At 39.7% G+C, this 26,437-nt stretch overlaps 1 protein-coding gene across 5 annotated transcripts in view; it reads right to left on the bottom strand.

Moving 5' to 3' along the window:
• LOC149235718 (ribose-phosphate pyrophosphokinase 1-like) overlaps positions 1–26,437 on the bottom strand; it is a 407,512-nt gene that overhangs the window by 285,727 nt on the left and 95,348 nt on the right. For all 5 annotated transcript variants that reach the window (XM_089372178.1, XM_089372182.1, XM_089372179.1 and 2 more), the window contains exons 2-3: positions 24,716–24,895; positions 24,137–24,385 (exon numbers count right to left, since the gene is read on the bottom strand). In XM_089372178.1, the coding sequence (XP_089228304.1) occupies positions 24,137–24,385; positions 24,716–24,895 (429 nt within the window). The remainder of the gene's footprint in view (positions 1–24,136; positions 24,386–24,715; positions 24,896–26,437) is intronic.

Raw genomic sequence — 26,437 nt, forward strand, 5'->3', positions numbered from 1 at the left:
TCACTAATTTTTTTATGAATCCTGATGAACTCCATTATTATCATAATACTTTTCCTTTATCATGTTTCCTATGGATCAAGGTCTCAAATATTTGGGCTTCCTTCTGAAACCCAATGACTATCTGAAATCTGACTGGGAGTGGCTACTTTCTAGAGTGGAGAAAAGAATTAAACACTGGAATTTTCAATGGCTCTCTCGAGCTGGTTGCCTTTCCCTCATTAAATCTGTTCTGGAAGCTATATCGGTCTACTTGATCTCTCTCTCTTGGGTTATGAAAGGAACTCTCACACGCCTAAAACAACTTTGCTACAATTTCCTATGTTTAGGATGCTCGGGAGTACATGATTTTCCCTTGGTTAAATGGGATCGAATTACTCTACCTAAGGCATGGGGCGAATGAGGTTTGAAAAACTTCTCTCTATTTGCAGAAGATCTGACAGCTAAAGTGGGGTGGAGAACCATTACTACCAATCAACTATGGGCTACGGTTGTTTACAGAAAATACATATATATACTGTCCCTAGAAGACTAGATACACATTCCTAACAAGTCCAACCACAACTGTTCTACTATCTAGAAAGTAGTGAACAATTTATTTTCCCTAATTTCACAAGGCCTAGCCTAGAAGGTTGGTAGAGGTGATCGCCTCCGTCTTGGTCTTGATCCTTTAGTGGGTAGCACTGAAAAATATAGACTCCCAGATGAACTCACAAATTCTCACAGACATCAAGGTTTCTTTTTCCTTGATAGATATGGGTCCCTGATCAAAATCCGCTCCTCCCACAGACTTGGATATCTAGTGCACAGTTACCCTTGGCAGGGGATCATCTACAGGCTTGGAATCTTTACATCAGTTCCCTATCTAATGCTCATATTCGACTCTCTGAAAAATCAAATGAATTAATCTAGCAACATTCAACTGATGGAACATACACTTAGTGTCGAGGCTATCTACACTTGATTGAAAACAGAGTCCCAAAACAACAAGAAACATGGTGGAATAGTTTATGGAAAATACAATGTCCATCAAAAACTAAACTTTTCATGTGGTGCTTTCTCATGAACAAAGCACCTACCAAGGACATCCTACATCGTCGCTCCAGAGAAGGCCCTGGTATTTGCTTGTTATGTAGAGTACAGGGAGAAAACATCTTACACCTCTTCAAGCACTGCACATATTGTGACGTTGTATGGTCTATATTTTCCAGTTTTCTAGGGCCACATTATGCTTGGACAAAAGGTGACACTTTCAAAGAAACTTGGCTCATTTGGTCACAAAAATCTATTACACAAGACAAATTTTGTCTTCCCCTTATTTGTTGTTGGGGAATATGGTTGGCTTGGAATCAATCCATCTTCAAGGATACTTTCATACCACCGGAGCTCGCAACAACCAAAACACTTGCACTTATGGCATTACTTCCTACACAGAAAAACAACAAGCGACCTAGGATAATCAAAGAGTTGAGGATCGACAAAAATACTCCATAGACATTCTTCGATGGCGCCTCATAAGACAACGTACATGATTGTGGAGGAGGTGTTGCACTATATTTAACTGAAAAACACTACTTCAAACTGTCCATGAGGTTGGGACAAGGCTCGAACAACTATTTTGAATTGATGGCCCTAAAAATTCTTATCTCACTTATTATTGACCTTGGTTTGGACACCACACATATATATGGAGACTCTCTTCTCACTGTCTAATGGATGAATAGGACTCAAATCTGTCACATCCTTCGGATATTGCCCCTTGTCACTGAGGCTCACAGGCTATCATTTGTGATTGCTCACATTACATTCACACATGTTTACAGGGAGCACAATATTGTGGCGGACATTCTCTCCAAGGAGGGGCATCGACTGGATCGAGGCCGAATTCTAATACAAGAGTATCAAAATGGTACTTTTTTTGGTTATTATCACAGACTTTTCATGGATGCGCAGTTGATACCATAGGGAGAGGCCGACCTTTAATATATTTTTTGGGCTACTACTGTCTTATGTTTACACAATGGTTTTATTGCCTATATGTTTTTATGCTTAACAACACATTTTTTACAATTTTCAGCAGTACATATGAAAGTTTATTATTTATTTTTTATTAGAACAGTTACACGCTTATATGTCATTGATGTTGTAAGGCTATAAGCCAATTTTAGCTAGATCTCATATGATCTATTAGACGAATGTATACATATATACATCTACAAGATGTGATTTTATTACAATTAGTATTATTAAGCTTTTCCCGCAGAAAATAAAAATAAAATAAAATATATATATAAGGTCAAAAAAGGGAAGAAAAATAGATATAAGTAAAAAAGGGAACAACACAACCCATAGGAAAAATACCAAAACTGGAATCCAAAAAGTCATATTAAGAAAGTTACGAAAAGCAAAAGGCAAGCTCCTAAAATGGATTCAATTCTACATGTGGGACTATTTGTTAGTTTTGTTTGATTTGGTATCATCGGACAGGTGTTCTAGTCTCAATTTGTGTTTAAGAGACTAAGGAACACGAGATCTCCAAAACCCAGAAAAGGTTTCACGAGATAAACTTGTGAATGCCTTAATTAAATTAATTAGACATCATTTAAATATTTCCTAAGTGTAACTTAGGAAAAGTGGTTAATTAAAGTGAATTAATTAAGGAGATTGATTTATGCTTTAGATACTTCCAGAAAAATGATTTGGATCAAGCCTGAGATGATCTTAGAATAGTCGCTAATGAGGATCTAATCATAGCCGTTGGTGCTCTAGCGAGAGAAACAAGTCGATGGTGTTAGAAAATCATAAAGGCTGAAAGATTTTCTTCTATTGATAATGTGGATTTGGGGTAGCATTGGATGTGCTCTAGCCATGAAAATTGGTGGAGAGGCCAAAGCACATGAGATCTCCAAGACCCAGAAATTATTTGGGGAAATTCCACCCGGTTAGAGAGATATTAAAATAATTAATATTTTTAATGGGTTCTTAAGTCTAGACTTAGAAAATAAAAATATTAATGGGTATTAATATAAAACTGGGTGAGAAGGTTCTAAATGACATGGATCAAGCCAAATCTAATCTTAGTCATTGATGAGAGATTTATTCTCGGTCATTGAAAACTCAACAGAAAAAGATAAGAAGAGGCTTGAGGGTCAGTTGGAGATACACCAAGTTGATCAGTCAGTTCGATTTTCTGGAGCAGGGTTTGCTTAGAGAAATCGAACCAGTGATCAGAGTTGCACTGAGGGGTAGTGAGTGCATAGCAGAGAGGCAGAGATAGCGCCGGAAGACCAACGCAGAGGGTTCCAGACTGATGCAGAGGCCAAGAGGGCTGACGCAGAGCCTCAGCGAGGCGTTGGAGAGATTTTCGTGGAGCAGACTTGGCGAAGTGTCCTGCCTTCCCACCACACTAGGGTAGTTCCTCCAAGGCGAAGGCTAGCCAGCTGAATCTTTCTCCTTTCTGAATTGATGTTCTGCACCCTGCAATATACATCAATCTGTCTAATCTAGTTATCTAGCTTTTCTGTGTTTAATTCTCCATCATAGATTGGTTTAAAATCAAACTTTACATCTAATTTAATCAAAAATGTTTTCTTCTTTTTCTTTTCAGGGCTAGGAGATGAGGATGATGGAGGTGATGGTGGAGGAGATGATGGAGAAAGATTTTCCCCTTTCCCTTTGCCCTCTGGGGCATCTAGAGAAGGTTCCTCTGCTCCTTTATCTTGTTTGGGTGTCGAAGTGCTTTCACCTTGACCCTTCTTGAATTCTCGATACATCTCTTCTACCATGGCTCTCATGGTCATGAAATTGTCCAAGAATTGAGATTCTGATTCCAATGGGACTTGTTCTGCCATTTTCCTCCTAGGATAGACTCTTCCAATTTCTGGATTAGCCTCAACCAGTTCTCCTTCTCCTAATTTGAGCTTTGACCTAGTTAGCATTCAACAATCCAGCACAAGCTTGTCTTACCTTAGCAAACCTAAACCTCTGATACCACTTGATCTGAAAATGAAATCTTAGACTAATATTAAGGTATTACAGACTCATGTTGTTATGAAACCAGCTCAAGAAAAGATAGAAAAGATAGATCAACGCCTTAGAATTCAGCCTCTTCGAGGGGACAACCTCCTTTACATTACATAAATGAACAATTCTTTGATAATACAAATGAAAAGACCTCCTTTCTATATATAGGAGTCTAAGGGGTCATAACATAATCAGAGCTGACATAACAATAATAATGTAAGGGCACAATAATAACAATAGTGGGCTTCTATGGGGCACAATAGTCACAATATGGGCACTACATGGGTACATCAATATAATAAGTGGGTTATACTAATAACAATAAGGGGTTACACTAGTAGTATAGGGGCCTAACATGCCCCTCTCCTTCAAAAAGCGTTGTCCTCAACGCTTGAGTAGTTCTTGATGCTTTTGTATAAAATTCTTGTCCTCCCATGTGGAATATTCAGCGGGTAAGTTCTTCCACTTGATGAGATACTCTGAAATTGATCGATTTCGCAGCTGTTGGGTTCTTGTTTCTGTGATTGCTCCAGGTTCCAATATGATTTTTCCTTCCTCTTTAATTTCTGACAATATTGTTTGAATTGGGATCTTTTGCAACTTTTGAATAAGTGGCCATATTTCTTCGTCCTTCTTCCATTCAGCCCTTGCTTCGTTTATCCAATCTGGTTGGATAATATAAATAGCACACAACAATGCTTCCACATCCTCATCCTTGAAGAGTCTTCCCATTCGGTAAGGTCGCCATTTTTTAAGTGCATGTAGTATTGCCAAAATTTCCTTCTCATAGGTAGCTTGCTTGAGATGTAGCAGTAAAAATACCCAATCACCTACATCAAAACATTTTTCACTACGATGTTGATCTACCTGTTGTTTTGTTTGATTTTTCACCAAAATGGCGTTATCATTTAAAAGTTGGAGAACTTGTTGTTGATGCTCGATTTGATCTTTCACTGCTTGAACCTTTTTCTTCTTGATATGTCCTTCTATCTCTAGGGTTTGAGGAGTGGTAATTTCCTCCAATCCTTTACAAGATATGGTCGGATTCATTTCTTGATGCTCGATGTGATCTTTCACTTCTTGAACATTTTTCTTCTTTATATGTCCTTCTATCTTGATAGTTTGAGGAGTGGTAATTTCGAACAATGAATTACAAGATATGGTTGGATTCATTTCTTCTTTCTCGATGTGATCTTTCACTTCTTGCACCTTTTTCTTCTTGATATGTCCTTCTATCTTGAGAGTTTGAGGAGTGGTAATTCTTGCCAATGCTTTACAAGATATGGTCTGATTCATTTCTTCTTTCTCTGGGGTGGGGTCCTGGCGTATATCTTCTTCTTTTGTTGTTTCTTGATCATTTTCTTCCTCCTCTTCATATTCTATGTAAAATAACTTCTTCTCAGCACACTTATGACCTTTAGTGCATTTGCTATCACAATTGTAACAAAGCCTTTTTTCTCTTTTTTCTTCCAATTATTGTGGTGTAACCCTTGTAGGTTGTGGAAGGCTAGGAGAAACAACACTTCCATCTTTATAGTTGTGAGGGGTACGCTTCCTGGTTTCCATAATTTTTCTTTCCATTATGTCACAAAGCCCTTTTACTCTTTCCAATTGTTGTGGTGTTGCTCTAAAGAAGGTGTTGCTCTTTATATCTTCATAATGTGCTATCATTTCCTCCGTGAGAATTGACCACGTAACAAGTTGTTTACGAGAACAAAGCCCTTTGTACCATAAAAATTGATCTGGTTCTAATATGAAGATGCAATCCATACCTTTTGTAACAATTGTACACCATGTAGATCAAAATATTGCTCCATCTGAAGTATCTGATTTACCGGATCCTTGCCATCAAACTTCCTCATCTTGCGTTTTCTTGATTTTTAGGAGCTCGACCTTGAAACGACTGTAACTTTGTACTTTCAGATCTTTAAGTTCTGAAATTGCGACCTATAGTATCCCTCTGTTTCCTCTTTCTAATGCCACCAGTCTGATCCAAATTGGATTCTCTAATGAAGAGTTATGCACAATCTCCCAAGATGACCTGATTATAGACCTTTCTAGAAGATCGAACTTGTATGAAGTGCCACGTGTCACTGTTTCGACCTTTGGATCTGAAAAATGCATACAAGAAACTACAGTCCATCCTCTTTCTGTACCTTCTTACAAAATTTCAATCCGATCCCCAGAGAAAAAGTTATGACAATTTTCCCCAGGTCACCTGTTTTGAATGTAATTCAGGAGTCTGCAAAAAGACCAACTTCCTCAGATCATATCTCCGCAAATATCGCGAAAAGCTCTGAAATTCACACCCACGGTTCAGCGCGATTTCTTCTCAAATGGGTTTTTTTTGCGACTTCTTAAACGTCACAGAAGAAAAAGTTATAGCGAAAATGCCACGATGACCTATTTGGAGCAGCGAAACCCTAAAATCCAAAGCCCTCATACCAAATGTTATGAAACCAGCTCAAGAAAAGATAGATCAATGCCTTAGAATTCAGCCTCTTCGAGGGGGCAACCTCCTTTACATTACATAAACGAACAATTCTTTGATGATACAAATGAAAAGACCTCCTTTCTATATATAGGAGTCTAAGGGGTCATAACATAATCAGAGCCGACATAACAATAATAATGTAAGGGCACAATAATAACAATAGTGGGCTTCTATGGGGCACAATAGTAACAATATCGGCACTACATGGGTACATCAATATAATAAGTGGGTTATACTAATAACAATAAGGGGTTACACTAGTAGTATAGGGTCCTAACACATGTGCATGGATTTGCCTATATTACTTAGTGCAATGGATCGATAAAATTGCGAATAACATAGACAATGAAGCAGTTAAAGAAACATAATAGACAAACACACATAACACAGCAAGTTCAATATGGAGTTCATCCAAAACTCCTGGGCTACGTCTCCTGGTCCAGCCTTCAATGGTGACCTCTCTATTATGTCTTCAAGAGCAGAGTTTTACAAAATGTGAGCCCAATTTGAGTCTCAACACAACATATACAAAATAGCATGGGTTTGCTTGAATCCCTCAAGCCTCTCTGAGTACACAGACTCTTTCTCTCCTTCTCTGGCTCTGTTTTCTCTCTGTCTCAGCACTGCATGTCTCTGTCTTCTGTCTTCTGTGGCTTTTAAGCCAATCTGCGCTGTCTGTTCGTTTCCTCTTCTGGGCTCTCTGGCTTCCGACCTCTGTCCTCTCAAATCCCCCTCTCAGCATTAGCAATCATTGCTAAATGCCTTCAGGGATGGTGGCCACCTGTTCTGTAACAGAAGGACCATCGGCGCCTTTGAAATCCTCAGAATAGTCATTCTCTGTTTACACAGAGGAGTACACTAAAACACGGGAAAATCTGCCCAAACGCAGTCTATCGGACTTCAAAAATCATTAATTCCGCCCTATATTCCCTTTGGATCCGTCTTTGGGCGCGATTGCAAGTGATTGTTGATCAACGGTTATTATTGATTACGGGTGGCTTAACAACCCGGGGATTACCCGCCCGAAAAGGGCAGTTTTCTCTCTCTGGCGCGTAACCATGTGGCGGCTAGTGTATGGGCTCTGGCGGAGCCCGGCCAATACCACTTACCGCCTACGGCCCGCCTGAAATCCCGCTTGCTTCGGAACTCAAAACATATATCGTTGCGTCTAAAACCCTTTCGAGTCCATTAAATCGCCCAATTTGCGTTTCCTTTGGCTTTCATTTATTCAACGAAAACGTGATTTTATATAGAAAAAGCCCTTTTTCCAGAACTCAGATTATCTTAAATTTCATCCATAATCTCCGTCGGGTCCGGCTATCGCAAGTCGAAAGTGTATCGACCCCGCTCCTTTATATTGCTCCAATGTGATATATCGCAATTGCATTCCGCACTGTCTTCGGTCCTCCATAAGCCTTTCCCTTTGTGTTTTGTCGACGCAATATCACGAGCTAACCTGAGCCGTCGATCTGCGCACTTAATCGACAGTCCTCATTGACTCGCATTGATCGCTGTCGCAATGTTCATAGAGCCGCCTCCGATAACCTTCGCTTGCCACCGCCAATTGTGATATGCCGATCGGATCTGGACCGTTGATAGGCCAGATCCGACAGCGCCTGTGAGTCATTCCTTTGACCTCCAATAGGCCCGTTTTCCACTATTTCTTCATGTTTTTCGCTCCTGCTAGTGTTTTCCACCATTTTGTGAAGGTTTTCCTTTTGCGATAGTTTTGATTTTTTAAGACTTAGAGGTTTTTTAGGATACATTTTGGATCACTCTTTTGTGAATAGGCCTTGGGAATCACTTCTTATCCTTTCATAGATTCATTTCCTTGTGATTCCTTTTATACCGAGTCTCCTCCCATCGGTGAAAGTCTGTAAAGAGCAGAGAACCTTAGTTGAGGTGACAGTAGGCTATCGCTCCATTGTTGCCCTTGACCTAGTAGTTTCTCTATAGGATCCCCTCCTAGGACCCCTGCTAGTTTGAGCGATAACAGGACCCACCTTTCTCATCCAAATTGTGAAACTAGACCCTCACTTGTGGTTAACACGGTGACCTTGCAATCATCAAAGCCATAGTCTCTGCAGCGATGAAGGCATCAAGTAGTTAGAACTCCAGGAGAGGTATCGTTAATATAGCCTTTGTTATCTTCTCCTGGGTTTCTCTCCACAACCTACACTTGAGTTCAAAACAACTAAGAGAAATGATTCACTTAGATAGGCATCTAATCTAAAATTAATCAAGAGTTTGCATTTCACTTAGTTTTAGGTGTCGCATCGCATATAAGATAGTGTACATCCTAAGCAACAATTGTTCGTTCTGTAACTTGGTAGTTAATTTATATTGCGCAAGTGATTTGACTCCATAAGGCACTGGTCTCTCAAATAATCTAATCAAATCATGCTAATAATTAAACTTGTTAATCATCATTAACCAAGTTGTTAGGCCATTCAGTTGTGTCTCCCAAGCTTGTCGGTTCCCAATAAGCCTCTCATCTTCACATTTCATAGGGACTACCCCTCATAGCCTGTTGTAAACAGTAGGGAGACAGCTTGAACGAAGAGGGCGGGGATCAAAGTGACAACCCCTACCCTGAGTCGTTGTTGCATTCACCTGTACAATTTGGGCGACAACGGGACCAACTCTCAGCTGCATGAAGTGCTCAAAGTAAAATGACATCTTTGTGAAAATTCGGAAACCCTGAATCCTACTGCAGCAACTGATTAAGTTTCTTCTATTTGTTAAATAACTTGAACAAATTATTTACTACATCCTACGGTAAATATCGAAACTAGTACACTACAACCTTCACAAATACAATACTGTAGAAGAAAAATAATGTTGGAAGAATATAATCACACACACATAAATAACACTGTTATTTTTGGACCAATGTCCCTAGAAAAACCCAACTTGGGAAAATCGGTGCAGCAGCTGAGGGTTTTATTTATTATGCAGTAGTAAATTTGAGTACAAATCTATGGAAGCTCAAATCTAGCTTTCCATACAGAGAAATAACTGACAGGAGATCTAGTGAGAAAAATTTCACTCCCACCGGTGATCCAACACTGACCTTGGCTCAAGATGAGCTGCCCTTTGCTGCCTCTGCGTCAACCTACATAGATCTGCGTCCCACAACTTGGACCAACGTCTCTCTCGCTAACTGATCAGCTGCTATCTGGAAAATCGATCCTCTTGGCCTTTGGGCTCCCCCTCTGGCTTTTGGCACTGAATTTCGACTTCTCCTCAGCAAAATATGGATCTCCCTCTGAAACTATGTGTTGCCTCTCTATGGAACTCACTACTTCTCTGCTATGCACTCACCGGACTAGAGAATCTTCCTTTCGGCCTTACTATCCCTGCCCCTCTTTCACTGCTTCGACTTCACTGAATCACCTCCAGCAACTGACTGTTGTTACTCTGGAGTTCGATTTCCCAGCAAAATCGAATTCCTTGTCTCACTAGTGTGTTCTCCAACTCCCATCAAATTTCTTCTTATAATCTCTCATTGAGGCTTCAACGGCCAAGATTAAAACATAATCGATGGCTAAGATTAACTAGAAATCGATCCAAGTCTTCTTCTAGAAGATTCTCACCATGACTTAATTAATACCCTTTAATTAATCAGTTTTCCTAAGTTTAGAATTAGGTACCATTAAAAAATATTAATTATTTTAATTAAGTCGTCTCTAAGTGGAATTTCCATAAACAATTTCTAGGTTTTGGAGCAGTGAAGCACCACTCGCATAAGACATGCGAGTACCTGCGGGTCTTGGCGGGTTCTATAGTGAGCCGGGTCACTCACATAGAACTCACGCTTAAGACCCTTACACGGCTAAACTCGCATTAAACATGTGTATTTGTATAAGACCCACGGGTTTGGCAAAAGACCAGCATCGGACCCCTATAAGACCCGTTGAACCTTAGATTGCAATTTTTTTATTTTTATTTTTCTCTTTTCTCTTTTATGTCTTATTTTTTTGTTCTTTTTTGGAAATGAGGTGGAGGAAAAGGGAAATTCAAGGCAAGAAAATGCTTTGTAAGCACCTCTCTCCCTTCCATTTGTCTATCACTTGTCATTTTAGTGTTTGGCTCATTTCTATGAGTGTTGAGTGACTCCATTGCATAGTGAAGGAGCTCTTGGAGGAGGCTAAAGGAGGATTCATCAAATCAAACCCAGCTTCAGGTAGGCTTCATGAACCTTGTTTGAATGTTTTCCATGTAATTTTGTTTTATTTTTTGTATTCAATTTATTTATTTTTTTGTTTTCGAATTTTTTTTTTTTAATTTGCAAATTCTTTTGGGCTGAGGAGGACTGCCTCCTTAGCCTACGGGCTGCGGAGGGCTCACAAAACAAGTGCAACCAAAGGATACATATCTAGTTTTATTTGATACTATTGATTAATTAGAGTCTAATTGGGTAGTGGAGGAGGAGTCCCCTGATTTGAGTTGGCTTGATGAAGAGAATGAGGATCTCTCTAGTTTCCCATCTCAAATGGAGATTCCAAATACGCTTGCCTCACAATTGTTTCAGCCTTCCGATGTTAGCATTAGCTCCACAAGGGCTTATTGTAGGTGTGGTCGTCCATGAGTGATGAGACTCAAGATTGTTATGAGACAATCATTTATCATTTATGACATATGTATTTGAATTTTGAACTTGCTGACATTTTTTATTTTAATTATGGAATCATGATTCCTTTTCTTATTCAGTATCTAAATGTTTTGCTTACAAAAATCGAATATGTTATCTTGTATTTTTATAGATATGAGATGATGTTATGAATTATTGCATATATTGTGGTTTTTGTAACTTATAAGGATTGGAATTGTCATTAGTTTCTTTTTTGTGCTTAAAATTTACCATAATTTAAGTTTTTTTTTGCTTTTTGACGAGTCTTATACGAGTTTTATATGGGTCGTTCCCGAGTCTTATACGAGTCGACGAGTCAATAGCCAAACAGTCTTATACGAGTATGAGTCATGCAACATTGTTTTGGAGTATACATGTATTCTAGCCTCTCCACAAAGTTTCGTGGCTAGAACACATCTGATGCTAGAAAAACCAACAATCTTAGGAATCATGTCCTTAGGAAGAAGGAAAACAAAATTCCATGGTGCAAGTTTTACGCACCAAAATTAACTTCGCTGTGAAAAAAAATTTGCTCTTTACCCCAAGTGATTGGATGGCATTTCATCCATCATAACCATGGACCATGGCAAGTAGAGGTCATAACTAGAACCTTCAGCTACCTATCTCATTAGAATCTATTCTGCTTTTTCCAAAATAGTGCAACACATAAAAACAGTGCACACGGATGATGATCATTTAGGCAAAACAGGCTCATTCTGATTTAAGAAAGAGGCCAAATGACATCACAGATGATGATCACCAAAGGCGACATACAGGATATGCAACATATAAATTTGCAAGCAGATGACCAGGTTATGCGACACAGAGCTCCACATTCGAACAGAGCTACTTGGGGACTTTCTTCTTTTTAATCGGTTCGTTGGAATTCAAGGGTTTCAAATCTTGGGTTCATTCTCGGCTCATAGGGCTGTGGTTGATAAGGTACCATTGATTAATTCACTTGTTTCGCAAAATTAATGGTTTTCCGGTATATAATTCTGTAAGATTTAAACTCTCCTTGAGAGAAAGCCAGAAGGACGACGAAACTATTATATTCTGCTGACAAGGGTTAGTATTACGCATTGGGTTAAGTGCGTGGCTTGAGTTCAATTCCTTTGGAGCAGTGTCACAGTTTGTTTTTATTTACAGAATTGAACCATGTCCCAAACTGCTTTTCTTCTACTATATATATAGAGAACTTGCATACTACATAGCACTGAGTGCAAAGGGCGGAATAACATTCTGCAAGAGGGGATAGAGGATTAAGTGCAAATGGCAAAGTGAGCACGATTGCAAAGGAAAAAATGAGCAATGTTTTCAAGAGCAGCGTAGTGAGTAGTGTGAGCAGTGTGGTTAGCAGTATGAGCAGTGTGGGCAGCAGTAAGAGCAGCGAGAGCAGTGAACAATGAACAGTGAGCAATGAGAGAGCAGAGGTATCGAGCAACAGCAAATGCATTCAAACATGACAAAGGAACCAGAAATTTTAGAACATGTGGAGACAAATGATTTAGGACAAGTGAAAATTGCCTCATCTGCCAAAGCTGGGAAGTGGGTTTGGGTCAATGCCAAACAATATCGAGGAATTTTAAAACAAAAAATAGCCCATCTAAAATGGGAGCAAACAAGGAAGAAACGGTCTAAAAAGAAAAGTAATCGAGCCCTTCGCAAAAAGCACTCAAACAAGTCTCCTCCACAAGCACGTGGCAACAAGAAGTCCAAAGGAAAAGTCGTCGATGATTCTGCCTTATATAGTCCCACATCCACACCTCTCACCTGGTCATCTGATCTTTATGTGAAAGAATTGTTAAATGCAAAACAAAGGTTGGAGGTTTTAGAAGCTAAAGGGCAAGAAAGAGATCATAAAATTCATATAATAACGGTTGAGAACAAGGCGTTAGCAGAAAGCAATAAAATTTTAAAAGAACAAGAACAGAATGGAAACGCATGAAGGCGGATGTGCAAAACATAAAGAAATCTGTAGTGGAAAGTACAGAGGTGGTGAATGTGAAATCATCCCAGGATAAAGGGAAAATGATTGCACAAATAAACAACTATGAAGAGAACACGACAAGAAATGAAAGGAGATTCCACCAAAGTTTCCAAAACTTGGGCTCAAGTTATTAGCAATTCTGCTAATAAGGAAGGAGAAACAATTATTCAGGTTGACAACATGCAAGATAGTGAAGGCAAGGAAAGACAAAATAGGACAGCAAACATAATTATTAAAGGGGTGAAAGAATATGGGAAAAATGAATGTACTTTTGACCTTGCAAGAGACTTCTTGAAAGACAAATTGCTATGGCAAGGACAAATATGCCAAGCATGGAGAGTGGGTAAGGTTAACGGGGAGAAAGCCAGGCCCATAAAAGTCATTATGCCTAGCTTGCGTGATAAATATATTACTCTAAGCAAGAAACATCTCTTGAGGGGTTCTCGTTTTTTTCTAGAAAAAGATTTAACTGTAAAACAACAGGAGGAAAGAAGGGAGGAAATTTTAAGGGTTAGGGCAGCAAGAGATGAAGGAAAGAGAGCATGGATTTATAAAGGCAAAGCTGTGATAGCGCAATTTGGACCTCCTTCCAGAACAGAGCAGCAAGATGGTAATAAAGAAGAGGCAACAAACTCTTCAACAGGAAATCAGAAAGCAAGGTCGATATGGGAAAACAGGGACAAAGACTCAAATGTGAGTCTTGCATGTCAAAATAAATAGCAATCAAGTCATACCCAAGTTTCTTTAAGATTAGTTTGTTGGAACTACAGAGGTTACCCATGGAGACGAGGACCTGGGTTATGGCCTATTGCGGAAAATAGAGACATAATTTGCCTCATAGAAACACATGAGCATGAAGGGTGCAAGACACCGTTGTTTGAAGGATACTGGAAGATGACAGTGTGGAACAAGGCAACAGGGACTGGCAAAGGGACGAGGGTATCATGGTTTTAGTAAGGGAGAAAGAAGGTCGTCTCATTCAGTTAGAAAAAGAAGACTCAAATAAGCAATTCATTTGGTTTAAAATATCAGAAAATGGAAACCACATCAGAATTGCAGCATGCTATTTTGCGCCACAGGTTTCAAAAATCTACAGAGGTAGAGGGCTTAACCACAAAGATCCATTTGAAGCTTTAAAAGCGGATATTGCAACATATTCGAAACTAGGTGAAGTCCTTATAGTGGGTGATTTCAATGCTAGGACTGCAAGTGAGCAAGCTAGCATTCTTTGGTGTAAAGATGATTTTGACCCTATTTGGCTTACAGAAGAAAGTAATCATCAGTGGGAAAGAATTTTAGAGGACAAGGGTTGCAATCTCTTTGGTGAACAATTGCTTACTCTATGTGGGGCCTTTGATTTAGTCATTTGTAATGGTTTGACTAGATGGGCAAAGTCCGGTAATTTCACTTGCAAAACTTATAATGGAGCAAGTGTGGTAGATTATGTAATTTGCTCACATGGTTTGTGTGAAAAAATGGAAGAAGTTTTGGTTGGATATCCACTGTGGGATTTAAAATCAGATCACAAGCCAATTTATTTATGTTTCTCTTGGATTGGAAAGAAACAATTAGAGTCAAAAATTTAGCATGTCCAACAAAATCTCCCACAGGGCAGAATTCTTTTGACCCCAGAAAATTGTAACACCTTCAAAATGACGCTAGAGAGGCTCTTTGAGAAGGAGAAAATTACAATTCACAGCGTTCATAGTCATGAATTAACACATTTAATTCAATGCGCACTTGCAAAGTGCAAAAGAAAAAAAATTAAGAAGTCTAAAACAAATTGCTTTCTGGTTAATGCTTGGTTTGACAACAAATGCAAAAAGGCAAGGAGAATGTGGAAAGAGTCAAACAAGGATAATATAAAGCTCAAATCTTACAAGCAGCTATTAAACAAGAAAAAGGTTGATTTCATGGTTTTAAGGAGGGAAGAACTAATCTTTCTTGGAAAAAACAATCCCAAATTATTTTGGAAGGAGCCCCAACCAAAAAAGATACAAATTGAAAATAATATTACAGCTTCTAAATGGTTTGACTATGCAAGACAACTCTATGAGCAGGTTCCCAAGGTTGACCCTCCCCCCTTGGTCAACACTGATACTAAACTCTTCACAGTACAAGAGGTAGAGATGGGTATCAAGAAGTTGGGTGTTGGAAAAGCAAAAGACTTAGCTGAACTCCAAGCAAAATATCTAAAGTGGGGCTCAAAGATTCTTGCACCTCACATTACAAAAATCTTCAACAACATCATACAACAAGGGCTCCCCACAGATTGGACAACTAGTCTGGCAATACCTCTTTTCAAGAGCGGTAATATCAATAATCCCTCCAATTATAGGACCATCATGATGAACCCTTTGTTTTCAAAGCTATTCGGAAGCATGCTAGAAAACAAAATTAGCAAGTGGGCAGAAGAAAGAAATAAGCGTGCTAAACGGCAAGCAGGTTTTAGACCTAAACATTCCACAGTTGATCATTGCATAACTTTAAGGCACATCATTGAAAAAGTTTGGGAGAAAAAAGAAGAAGTCTTTTGTTGCTTTGTTGATTTCAGAAAAGCATTTGACTCGGTTCCTAGGGATAAACTTTGGCAGAGAATAGAGGAACTTCGGGTTCCTAAATATTTGAGAGCAGTTGTGCATAGGCTGTATGAAGAGGTGAAAGTCAAAATTAGAACTTCTGCAGGCATTTCTGAAAGTTTTAGAAGCGATATCGGGGTCAAGCAAGGTTGCCCACTGTCTCCTACCTTTTTTGGTTTATCTATCGACAAGCTTGACGTGTGGTTAAATTTGCAAGGGGGTGATGGTATCTATTTGTGCAAGTTTGTTATAAGTCTTCTTTTGTGTGCAGATGACCTTATTCTGATTGCTAAATCGGTGCTTGGTTTGCAAGAGCACTTACTATACCTTGAGCATTTTTGTAGAAGTGTGGGGACACAAGTCAATATCAACAAAACGAAATTAGTGGTCTTCTCTAAGAAAAGAAAACATAACCAGCATAAGTTCCACTTTGAAGGCAACATTCTAGAAGAAGTTGTGGATTACAAATACCTCGGAATTGACTTCAACAAAAATATAAACTGGAATGGTTGTAGAAAGAAAAGAACTTTGGGGGGTTGGAAAGCATTTTATGCTTTTCAAAATAGGTGTAAAGACGCAGAGTTATGGGACTGGAAGACCATTCAAACTCTTTTTGGGCTTCTAGTGATTCCGGTGATTCTCTATGGTTGTGAACTGTGGGCTAGCAGTACCTCCGACATGCAGTGGAGATAAATTGAGAAAATTCAGAAGCATTTAATTACAAACAAATTTAAGATTAAAAGTGCAGTTTCTTATGATATCTTGTTAAGTGAAATAGGGACTGCTCCTATTGAAGCAATTGCTATGGTGTGAGTCATAAGGTATTTAAAAAAAATTGAGCAAATAGAAGAGAGTAGATGGCCTAAGGCTGTCTTTAATGATAGATTGTGCAAGAGCAAAAAAACTTGGATGCAGCAAAATAACCTAAGGTTGTCTTTAATGATAGATTGTGCAAGAGCAAAAAAACTTGGATGCAGCAAAATAACAAATGATTTAGTAAATGGGGTATTTGCTTGAATGCGTGTCCCATAAACAACAAAGAGATAAAAGCTTTTGTTATGGAAAAGTTCTCCAAACGTACTTGGTATAAGGAGCTAGGAAGAAAGAAAAATTACTATATTGAAGTGTTTAATCCCACTCATAATCATCAACCAAAAGCATACATAGAGGCCAATATCTCTTGGAGAGCCGAAATTCTTATTGCTCAGTTAAGGACTAATTCTCATCAACTTTGTTGTGAAATAGGGGCGCTGAAAAAGGCCAAAGGAAGTGTGGGAGGTAAGGGTATGCATTTTTTGTTCTTCCGGAAAAGTGGAAACAGAAAAACATTTCATTTTAGAATGTGAGGCCTTCAAAGACAACAGGGAAAGTTATGCAGGTATACTGGCAGCTGGCTCTTGGGATAATCTATTTAGCGAGGGGTTTGTCGAGAAGTTGGGAGCATTTATTGTGAAGCTTCATAGAAGAAGGGCTGAATACATCAAGCAAATGAAGAAGCAATCTATCCCATAGGCTATCTTTAGCCTCATGGACATTAAAATAATTTCTTTCTTTCTTTCTTTCTTTCTTCTAGGAAACGCACATATTTTTGCAATTTATCAAAAAATTGACTTGTCAATTCCAAACCAATGACTTCAAATTTACAATTAAAATCAAAAGTGAAAAAAAAACATGTATCCCAAGGTGTATGGTGATCTTTCATCAAAATCCAAATATTATAACTACCAGAGATCAAACCACTTATATATTCTCTATCGAACCATTCACAGACCAGATTGGCTATTTACCCTTGAAGATGTCAGTGTATCTCAAGTGCAAAAAGATTTTTATATCATAATTTGTAATTGATATAAACAGGCATACGATAGAGAGTAATGTTAAATTTGGACAACTAGGTCCAAACTCCATGTTCTGATGCTCAGATTAAGAGGCTAATATTTTTGTTGGATTCCTCTTTCTGAGAGGTGTAAAATCCATATAAAAATAGTCTTAATCCGATGAGCAGAACTTATATTTTGAATTTATTATTCTTAATAAATTATATGTGCAAAGGTCAGCCAGTTTTGTAATGTAGGCTCACATGCCCAACAGATGTGTCACACACCCTCATTGATGGATATATATATATACAGAAAAAGTTGGAGAGAATTTGATTACAACACAACTCACATCTTCCTCTCTCATCCTAAAAAGTACGAGCTACCTCGAGGAAGAATTTCAGCCACACGTGGGAAGGACGAAGAGGATTTTTCTGCTGCTAGGGTTTCTGCTGCTAGGGTTTCGCAGAAGTTTGACCAGTGTTGACTTTGGTCAACGCTTGGTCCAAACAAGCTGAAAACTTGTGGGAGGTTCGATTTTTGAAGGCCATACTACCTGGCACAAAAATCGAGGTCAAAGGGTTGACCGTTTTGCTGCTGCATTGACTTTTAGCTTGCTGCCCCTGCGTTGACTTTTCAGGACTGCATTGACTTTTGTAGAACTGACTTGGGTTGACTCATATACTGGTTGGAGGGTTGTTGTGACACATGCTGGGCTGGCTGACCAAAGGAGACTTTGCTGGTTGAAGCATCCTGTTGACCGCCGAAACAAACACATACATTTTTCTTGTTTCTGATTTGTCTTCTGTAAGATCTGCTTATATGTTCTATCTGCATTTTGCTTATCTACTTGTATGATTGCTGTGAGAAAAGTGAAATTGCTCTTAGCATAGAACATCTACAAAACTTTACATGGTATCAGAGCTGAGGTGAAGACAAACTCTATCTATAGCAATCATCATCGAATGAAATGGATTCCTCTAAGCTTGAATTCAGGGAGAATGACAAGCTGACTGGAAGTGATGACTTCCATGCCTGGAAGATGTTATTAGATCTCAAATTAGAAGATCATGATCTCCTAGATCATGTGACAGGGAAGATTCAAGAACCTCCATCAAATGCCTCTGCTGCTGTTAAACACAAGTATAAGAAGGGAGAAATCAGAGCAAAACTGCTGATCAGGGAATCCATAAATAAGAGTCTGGTTGCCTACATATCTGAACTAGGCACATCCAAGGAGATGTATGACAAACTGATACTTATGTTCCGAGTAAACAATGTGAACCAAGTGCTATTCCTCAAGAACAAGTTGAAGAATATGAAGAAGGGCCGAGACGAGTCTATTCAAACTTTCTTTATGAAGTTGACCGAAACCAGGAACAATCTGCTAGCTATTGGGGAGACAATAACTGATCGTGAGATGGTTCTCACCGCACTTGGAGGACTTCCATATGAATGGCAAGTATTCACAACTACCATTCTCAACAATAATACCATCCCTAACTTTGATGAGCTTCTGTCTAGATGTATGCAAGAAGAAACAAGGATGAAGGAATTTGATAATGAAAGAAATGCTGCCTATGTTGCTCATTCCCGAAAGAAGAACTCTGGTGGTTCCAAGGACAAAGGAAGGACTAAGACTCAAAAGAAGAAGGGTAAATGTTTCACCTGCCATAGGACTGGACACTATGCTAGAGAATGCCCCTTCCAGAAGAATTCTCCCGATAGTGACGACAACAACAACAACCGAAGGAATGGGAATCAAAGAAATGACAAATCCAAAGGAAAGAGGAAGGCTCACTTTGAAGGAAGCCATCCACCTTCTAAAAGGACCAAAAATACCAGGTATGAGGAGTCTAATGTTGTTGATAAAAGAAATGAGTATATTCTAATATCTGCTCTCTCAGCTGCATCTCCGCCCGACACTATGGATGTCTGGCTAATCGATAGTGGTGCCTCAAGACACATCACCGGATTCAAGGAAGCACTTTCTGACATGGTTGAAAGGGATACTAATCTAGAAATTATCCTTGGGGATAATGCCACTTATCCTGTGAAAGGGACCGGGACTGTGACCCTCCACTTGTCTCAAGGACAAGTCCTCCATCTACAAGATGTACTTTATGTACCCAAATTGAAGAAGAACCTTGTGTCTGTATCTGCCATGGAAGACAAAGGATTCAATGTAACTTTCTCTGATGGAAAGGTACTCATGTGGAAGAAGAGCTTCAAGGAAGCTATCTCAATTGGTTTTAGAGTTGGTACACTCTACCAGGTTGGAGGGAGTCCGTTGGGAGCTATGACTTGTGATACTATCCGTCAAACCGAACTATGGCACCGAAGATTTGGACACCTTCATTACAAGGCTCTTCCCGAAGCAAGGAAGGTGGTGACAGGGATGCCTAATTTTGGAAATAATCATAAAGGTGTATGTAAGGGCTGTGCTGAAGGAAAACATACAAGGGGACCTTTCCCCTCAAGTGTCACAAAGACATCTGAGATATTGCAACTGGTCCATTCTGATCTTTCCGGTATGTTGCCTGTAACATCCCTGGGGGGATGTTCTTACTATATGACATTTACTGATGACTTCTCTCGCAAAACCTGGATATACTTCTTGAAGAAGAAGGATGAGGCTTTCATGTGGTTCCGTACCTTCAAAGCCTTGGTGGAAAATATGACCGGAAAGAAGATCAAGATTTTGAGGACTGACAATGGCACTGAATATGAGTCAAATGAGTTCAAAGACTTTTGCAGAGAAGCTGGCATTAAGAGGGAGACTACCACTGCATATACTCCTGAGCAGAATGGTGTTGCTGAACGCAAGAATAGGACTATTGTGGAAGCTGCCCGTGCCATGCTATGTGACCAGGGTCTTCCAAAGTTTCTGTGGGGAGAAGCTGCAAATACTGCTGTGTACATTCAAAACCGATGCCCTCATTCCGCTTTGGACTCCAAAACTCCCGAAGAGGTTTTCTCTGGTAAGAAACCTGATGTCTCACATTTTAGAATTTTTGGATGTCCTGTCTATTTTCATGTGCCGAAAGAAAAGAGAAGTAAGCTGGATGCTACTGGGAAGAAAGGAATGTTTGTGGGCTACAGTGAGACTTCTAAGGCATATAGAGTCTATGTACCTGGTCAAAGGGAAGTAGAGATAAACCATGATGTCACTTTTGACGAAGATGCTTCCCTGAAGAAAGTAGTAGATCTTCCTAGATCGTAAGAAAACCATGAAGAAAGACCTGAAAATCTGGAAGAACCCCAGGATGAGACTATGCCTGATGTTGAAGGGCCAATGGACCCTATTGATCCTTCCCCTTCTCTAGGAAAGAGGCCATCATGGCTCAGGGACACCCTCGAAGATGTTGAGGGTCATGCTGCCCCAAGGGGAACATTCCGAGAAAGCAAGAAGCCGTGTAGATACCAAGGGTATCTAGCTGCCATGAGTACTATTATACAATCTAAACCTGGATCTTTTGAAGAAGCCATCAAGCATCAAGTCTGGAAGGATGCTATGCATGAAGAATATGAGGCTATTATGAAGAATGATGTCTGGGATGTGGTCCCGAGACCGAAGGACAAATCTGTTGTCACCACTAAATGGCTCTACAAGATTTAACATGGATCTGATGGGAGTGCTGAAAAGTTTAAGGCAAGATTTGTTGCCCGTGGCTTCTCTCAAAAGGAAGGAATTGACTATGACGATATATTTGCACCTGTGGCTCGATATACCACCATCCAATCCATCATAGCCCTTGCTGCCACGCAAGGATGGAGTCTTCATCAGATGGATGTCAAGACCGCTTTTCTGCATGGTGCAATAAAGGAAGAGGTGTATGTAGAACAACCTCTGGGATTTGAAGTTCAAGATCGAGACACTTATGTCTGCAGGTTGAAGAAGGCCCTCTATGGGTTAAAGCAAGCACCCAGAGCTTGGTATGAGAGGATGGATAGTTACTTGATGAAGTTGGGCTTCACTCGAAGCAATGCTGATCCAAACCTTTACTTTAAGGTTGAGGAAGGAAAGCCTCTCATTCTAGTGCTGTATGTGGACGACCTCTTCCTGACAGGTGATGACCCTCTCATTCATCAATGTAAGAGGGAGCTTGCTGCTGAGTTCGAGATGAAAGACCTAGGACTGATGCACTATTTCCTAGGCCTGGAGGTCTGGCAGAGACCTGGAGAGATTTTCCTTTCTCAAGGAAAGTATATTGTGAAGCTTCTGGAAAGATTTGGGATGGTGGACTGTAAGTCCGTGTCGACACCAATGGAACTCAACTTTAAGAAGTTGAGTGGCAGCGCTGCAGGGCCTATCTTGGCCAATCCTACTGAGTATCGTCAACTCATAGGAGCTTTGATGTTCTTAGTGAACACCCGTCCGGACATATGTTTTGCAGTGAATACTTTGAGTCAACAGATGGTTGAGCCTCATCATTTTCACTGGGTTGGTGCCAAGAATCTTTTGAGATATCTTCCGGGCACGATAAACCATGGGCTGAGATACACTGCCGGGAGTGTGATACTCCGGGGATATACTGATGTCGATTGGGCTGGCAGTGTGGTGGATCGTAAGAGCACATCTGGATGCTGTTTCAATCTTGGTTCTGCTTCGATCTCATGGATGAGCAGGAAGCAGAAGTCGGTGGCTTTGAGCACCGCGGAGGCCGAATACATTGCTGCTAGTATGGCCTGTTGTGAAGCAGTTTGGTTGAGGAAGCTCTTTAGTGAGCTGTTCCAACATGTGCTAGATACCACTGTAATACTCTGTGATAATCAGAGTGGGATTCGTATGACTGAGAATCCTGTGTTCCACGACCGATCCAAGCATATTGATATCAGGTACCACTTTATCCGGGATATGGTACAGCGAGGCGTCGTAAGGCTCGATCATATGGAAACTGATGAGCAGGTCGCGGATATTCTCACTAAGCCCCTGGGGAAGGTCAAGTTCCTAACCTTCCGTGAGAGTCTTGGTGTCGTGGAAAGACCCTATGATGTGGGTCCTGTTGGACGATGAGCTCTGGGAGCTCTGGGGGGCTTTGGGGATAGCTTCTCGGAGCTATAAGCACTCATAATGCTTCTGCCCCACCCTTGTGATTATTGAGCTGGTTCGCCACTCATTTAATCTGTGCCCCGTATGCATCCTACCCATTGAGTTCAGGGCTCATGGGAAGTACCTCTCATTTGGCCAATGAGGTGTGGAAAAGCTAGAGACTATTAGCAAAGACTGATGGACGCATCAGAGATTGCCGTACTCTCTATCTAGGATGGCATGGTCCAACCACTTGATCTGGGATCAATATTTGTGAGGTCTGGGACCTCTGGACTGATTATGTCAGTCGGGGAATGATGTCTTTGTGACTGACCCACTTCTGTTCTGAAATAAAGAAGCCAGCAAAGCAAGTTTCGGCGGGATGACTCACGATGTTAATTGCACTAATAGATGGAGTTCTCCCTAGTTAAGAGGGAGTGTTAAATTTGGACAACTAGGTCCAAACTCCATGTTCTGATGCTCAGATTAAGAGGCTAATATTTTTGTTGGATTCCTCTTTGTGAGAGGTGTAAAATCCATATAAAAATAGTCTTAATCCGATGAGTAGAACTTATATTTTGAATTTATTATTCTTAATAAATTATATGTGCAAAGGTCAGCCAGTTTTGTAATGTAGGCTCACATGCCCAACAGATGTGTCACACACCCTCATTGATGGATATATATATATACAGGAAAAGTTGGAGAGAATTTGATTACAACACAACTCACATCTTCCTCTCTCATCCTAAAAAGTACGAGCTACCTGGAGGACGAATTTCAGCCACACGTGGGAAGGACGAAGAGGATTTTTCTGCTGCTAGGGTTTCTGCTGCTAGGGTTTCGCAGAAGTTTGACCAGTGTTGACTTTGGTCAACGCTTGGTCCAAACAAGCTGAAAACTTGTGGGAGGTTCGATTTTTGAAGGCCATACTACCTGGCACAAAAATCGAGGTCAAAGGGTTGACCGTTTTGCTGCTGCATTGACTTTTAGCTTGCTGCCCCTGCGTTGACTTTTCAGGACAGCGTTGACTTTTGTAGAACTGACTTGGGTTGACTCATCTACTGGTTGGAGGGTTGTTGTGACACATGCTGGGCTGGCTGACCAACGGAGACTTTGCTGGTTGAAGCATCCTGTTGACCGCCGAAACAAACACATACATTTTTCTTGTTTCTGATTTGTCTTCTGTAAGATCTGCTTATATGTTCTATCTGCATTTTGCTTATCTACTTGTATGATTGCTGTGAGAAAAGTGAAATTGCTCTTAGCATAGAACATCTACAAAACTTTACAAGTAAAGATTAAAATTACTAAGGAGAACAAGGTAGATGTGTTTATGATTTCAGAATAATATCATATGCACTCACAAAACAATACCACATTTTGTCAAATTCCTGTATAAAATTTAGCTTTCATGCATACGTGCCACATTAAGATAATCATAAACCTTTATCATATTTAATTGCCTGTTAGCTTTGCATTTACCATTTCAACAACATTTTCCTATTGTCACTCTTAGCATCAAATGAGAATTAGGCGTTGCCATAATTAGAACTATTCAATAAAAATACCTTACGATCAGCTCGAGCATATCCAAAGTAGGGAATGACAGCAGTTATATTTCGAGCAGATGCCCGACGACATGCATCAACCATTACAAGCAACTCCATTAAGTTCTCATTGGCAGGTGGACAGGTTGGCTGTACTAGAAATACATCACATCCCCGAACACTTTCTTGAAGCTGAACATAGATTTCACCGTCTGCAAAACGCTTGATCTTTATTTTTCCCAGCTCAATACCCAAATAGCATGCTATCTCCTGTAGTAAACAAAAAAATAGTATTGGATAAAGCCAAATAATCCCAGATTTTTTACTTGTAATGTACTCTTTCTTATGCAACTCTAACCCCACGAGATTCTCTTTCATGTAGTAAAAAGAACACCATTTTACTGTCTAATTATGCCACATCAAAGCAACATGCCAAAAGGAAATTTACATAATTCTTTTACACGTCTTGGAAACACTAGTTAGTTCCATCTCTGTGTGTGTGTATCTGCTTGTATGTTATGACTATATTTATGTAAGAAGCTGATAAATACCGATGCATGACTTTAAAAGGAGAATAATGTCAAGGGAAAACTGTCAAACCTGGGCAAGTGGTAAATTAGCTGTGCCAGAGAAAATACGTAGGCGACTGTAATGTTGTGGACCTTGAAGGGGCAACTGTTGCAGCAATGTTGATCCCCTCTCTCCCTTAAGTTCCTGTACTTGGAGTACAGGAACTGTTGGCCTTCCATTTGGAAATGTAGAGTTGGAGAATAGACTTGCCTGCACTCATTTAAATGGATACAACAGGCAATCAATAAATGTAAATCATATTGCAGTCTGATGAGATTGAAAGCTAAAGGAATACGTTTGTTTAGTTGCTGGTTCTTAAAGTGAGATTCTGACTCTATATCACTGAGACAGCACTTATGGTAGGTTCAATCAAATCCACCATGTTTTATCTGCTGAAAATGGACTGTTACAAATATAATGTAGATAACAGTGACCTGGTATATAATATTCTAATTGCTTGGTGTAGGAAGGAATTCTGTGATCCTCAGACATTCCTATTGTATTCATTTGAAGCTTCTTGCAAACCTTCGATCATCTTTGGCACAGATTTCTGGCAAATTTCATGCAAGCACCAACTTCAAAGAAAGCTAGAAGGTTGCTTATCCATTTCAGAATCTGGAATTTTTCTCTGTTTTAAAGGATCACTCAGAGTAGTCTCCAATCTGTTTTTCCTCATTCTTTCTTTTCGTAATAGTGTGAAAAGAAGGAAAGTCTGGCTTCAAGTTCTTAGAGAGAAAATAGTGGGAGAGTTGTGTTGAGTCTCTCAACCCTTTAATTTTTTGCTTCAATGTACTGACCATAAAAATTGATGTAGAACAAAGGAATGGTGTTATGTATCACCATCCTAGTTAAACAGATATTTCCACAAAATCAGAAGCAACAATTTCCAATAATAGATACCTACGAAAGAAAACTTATGGAAAGCTGGAAATCACAAGAAGAAAAAATTAATCAATCCTTTCTCCAGACATAAAATTGTACACTTAGTAGAATTTAGAATTTAGGAGCTCTGAAACTTGCCTTGACATTTAAGGAACTGTTATTGATAAGAAACCAAGATAGATTACTGTTGCCAACAAATGGTATAACTTCCAAATTTAGTTCTTATAGACATTCTCATACAAGTTATGACCAGAAAGAACTCCAAACGTTCTACAAAAAAAATAAGATAAGAATTTGGGAAGTTGGTAGAAGAAAGACAAGAGCATCAGTTGCTTTTTGTCAAATTTACCCTCTGATGACAGTGAAATGGGTAGGCTAGGTTGATCTGAAATTCTTAAGTTGGCAATAATACTTCCTTTCCCCTTCCTTTGAGCTCTTAGAGTCACCTATACTCTATAAACTGATGAAGTGCCATGTCAAGGATCATCTCCTTCTTTGGGTCCCGTTAACCCCTAAATTTTCCCATGCACATTTCATCAAGCTGGACGTTCAAAGACAAATGCAAATACAGGCTAGGGGTAGGTCCCAGGGAGACTGGTTGCGGGATGAATACAGTGATGATGTAGACACATTTTTACATGGATTGGAGAGAGTTACTATTTTTAACAGGTCCCCTACTTTGTAGGAGACAGTTCCAGGGATTGTACTAGTATGGATCATTCGAAATCCTTATGAACCAAGGATTTCAGTGTCTTCTCCAAGTGACATGCATGGCACTTACTATTTTCAGCAGGTTTCGTCCAAATACTTGCATGTCTGAGATAATGGTATGTTTAGAATCCTTGCAAGATTTTGAGTCCAGTGAGCTAT

The sequence above is a fragment of the Pinus tabuliformis genome, chromosome 8, assembly GCF_031772625.1.
Source record: "Pinus tabuliformis cultivar Carrire ecotype Pingquan chromosome 8, CPIR1, whole genome shotgun sequence".
Classification (NCBI taxonomy): Eukaryota; Viridiplantae; Streptophyta; class Pinopsida; order Pinales; family Pinaceae; genus Pinus; species Pinus tabuliformis.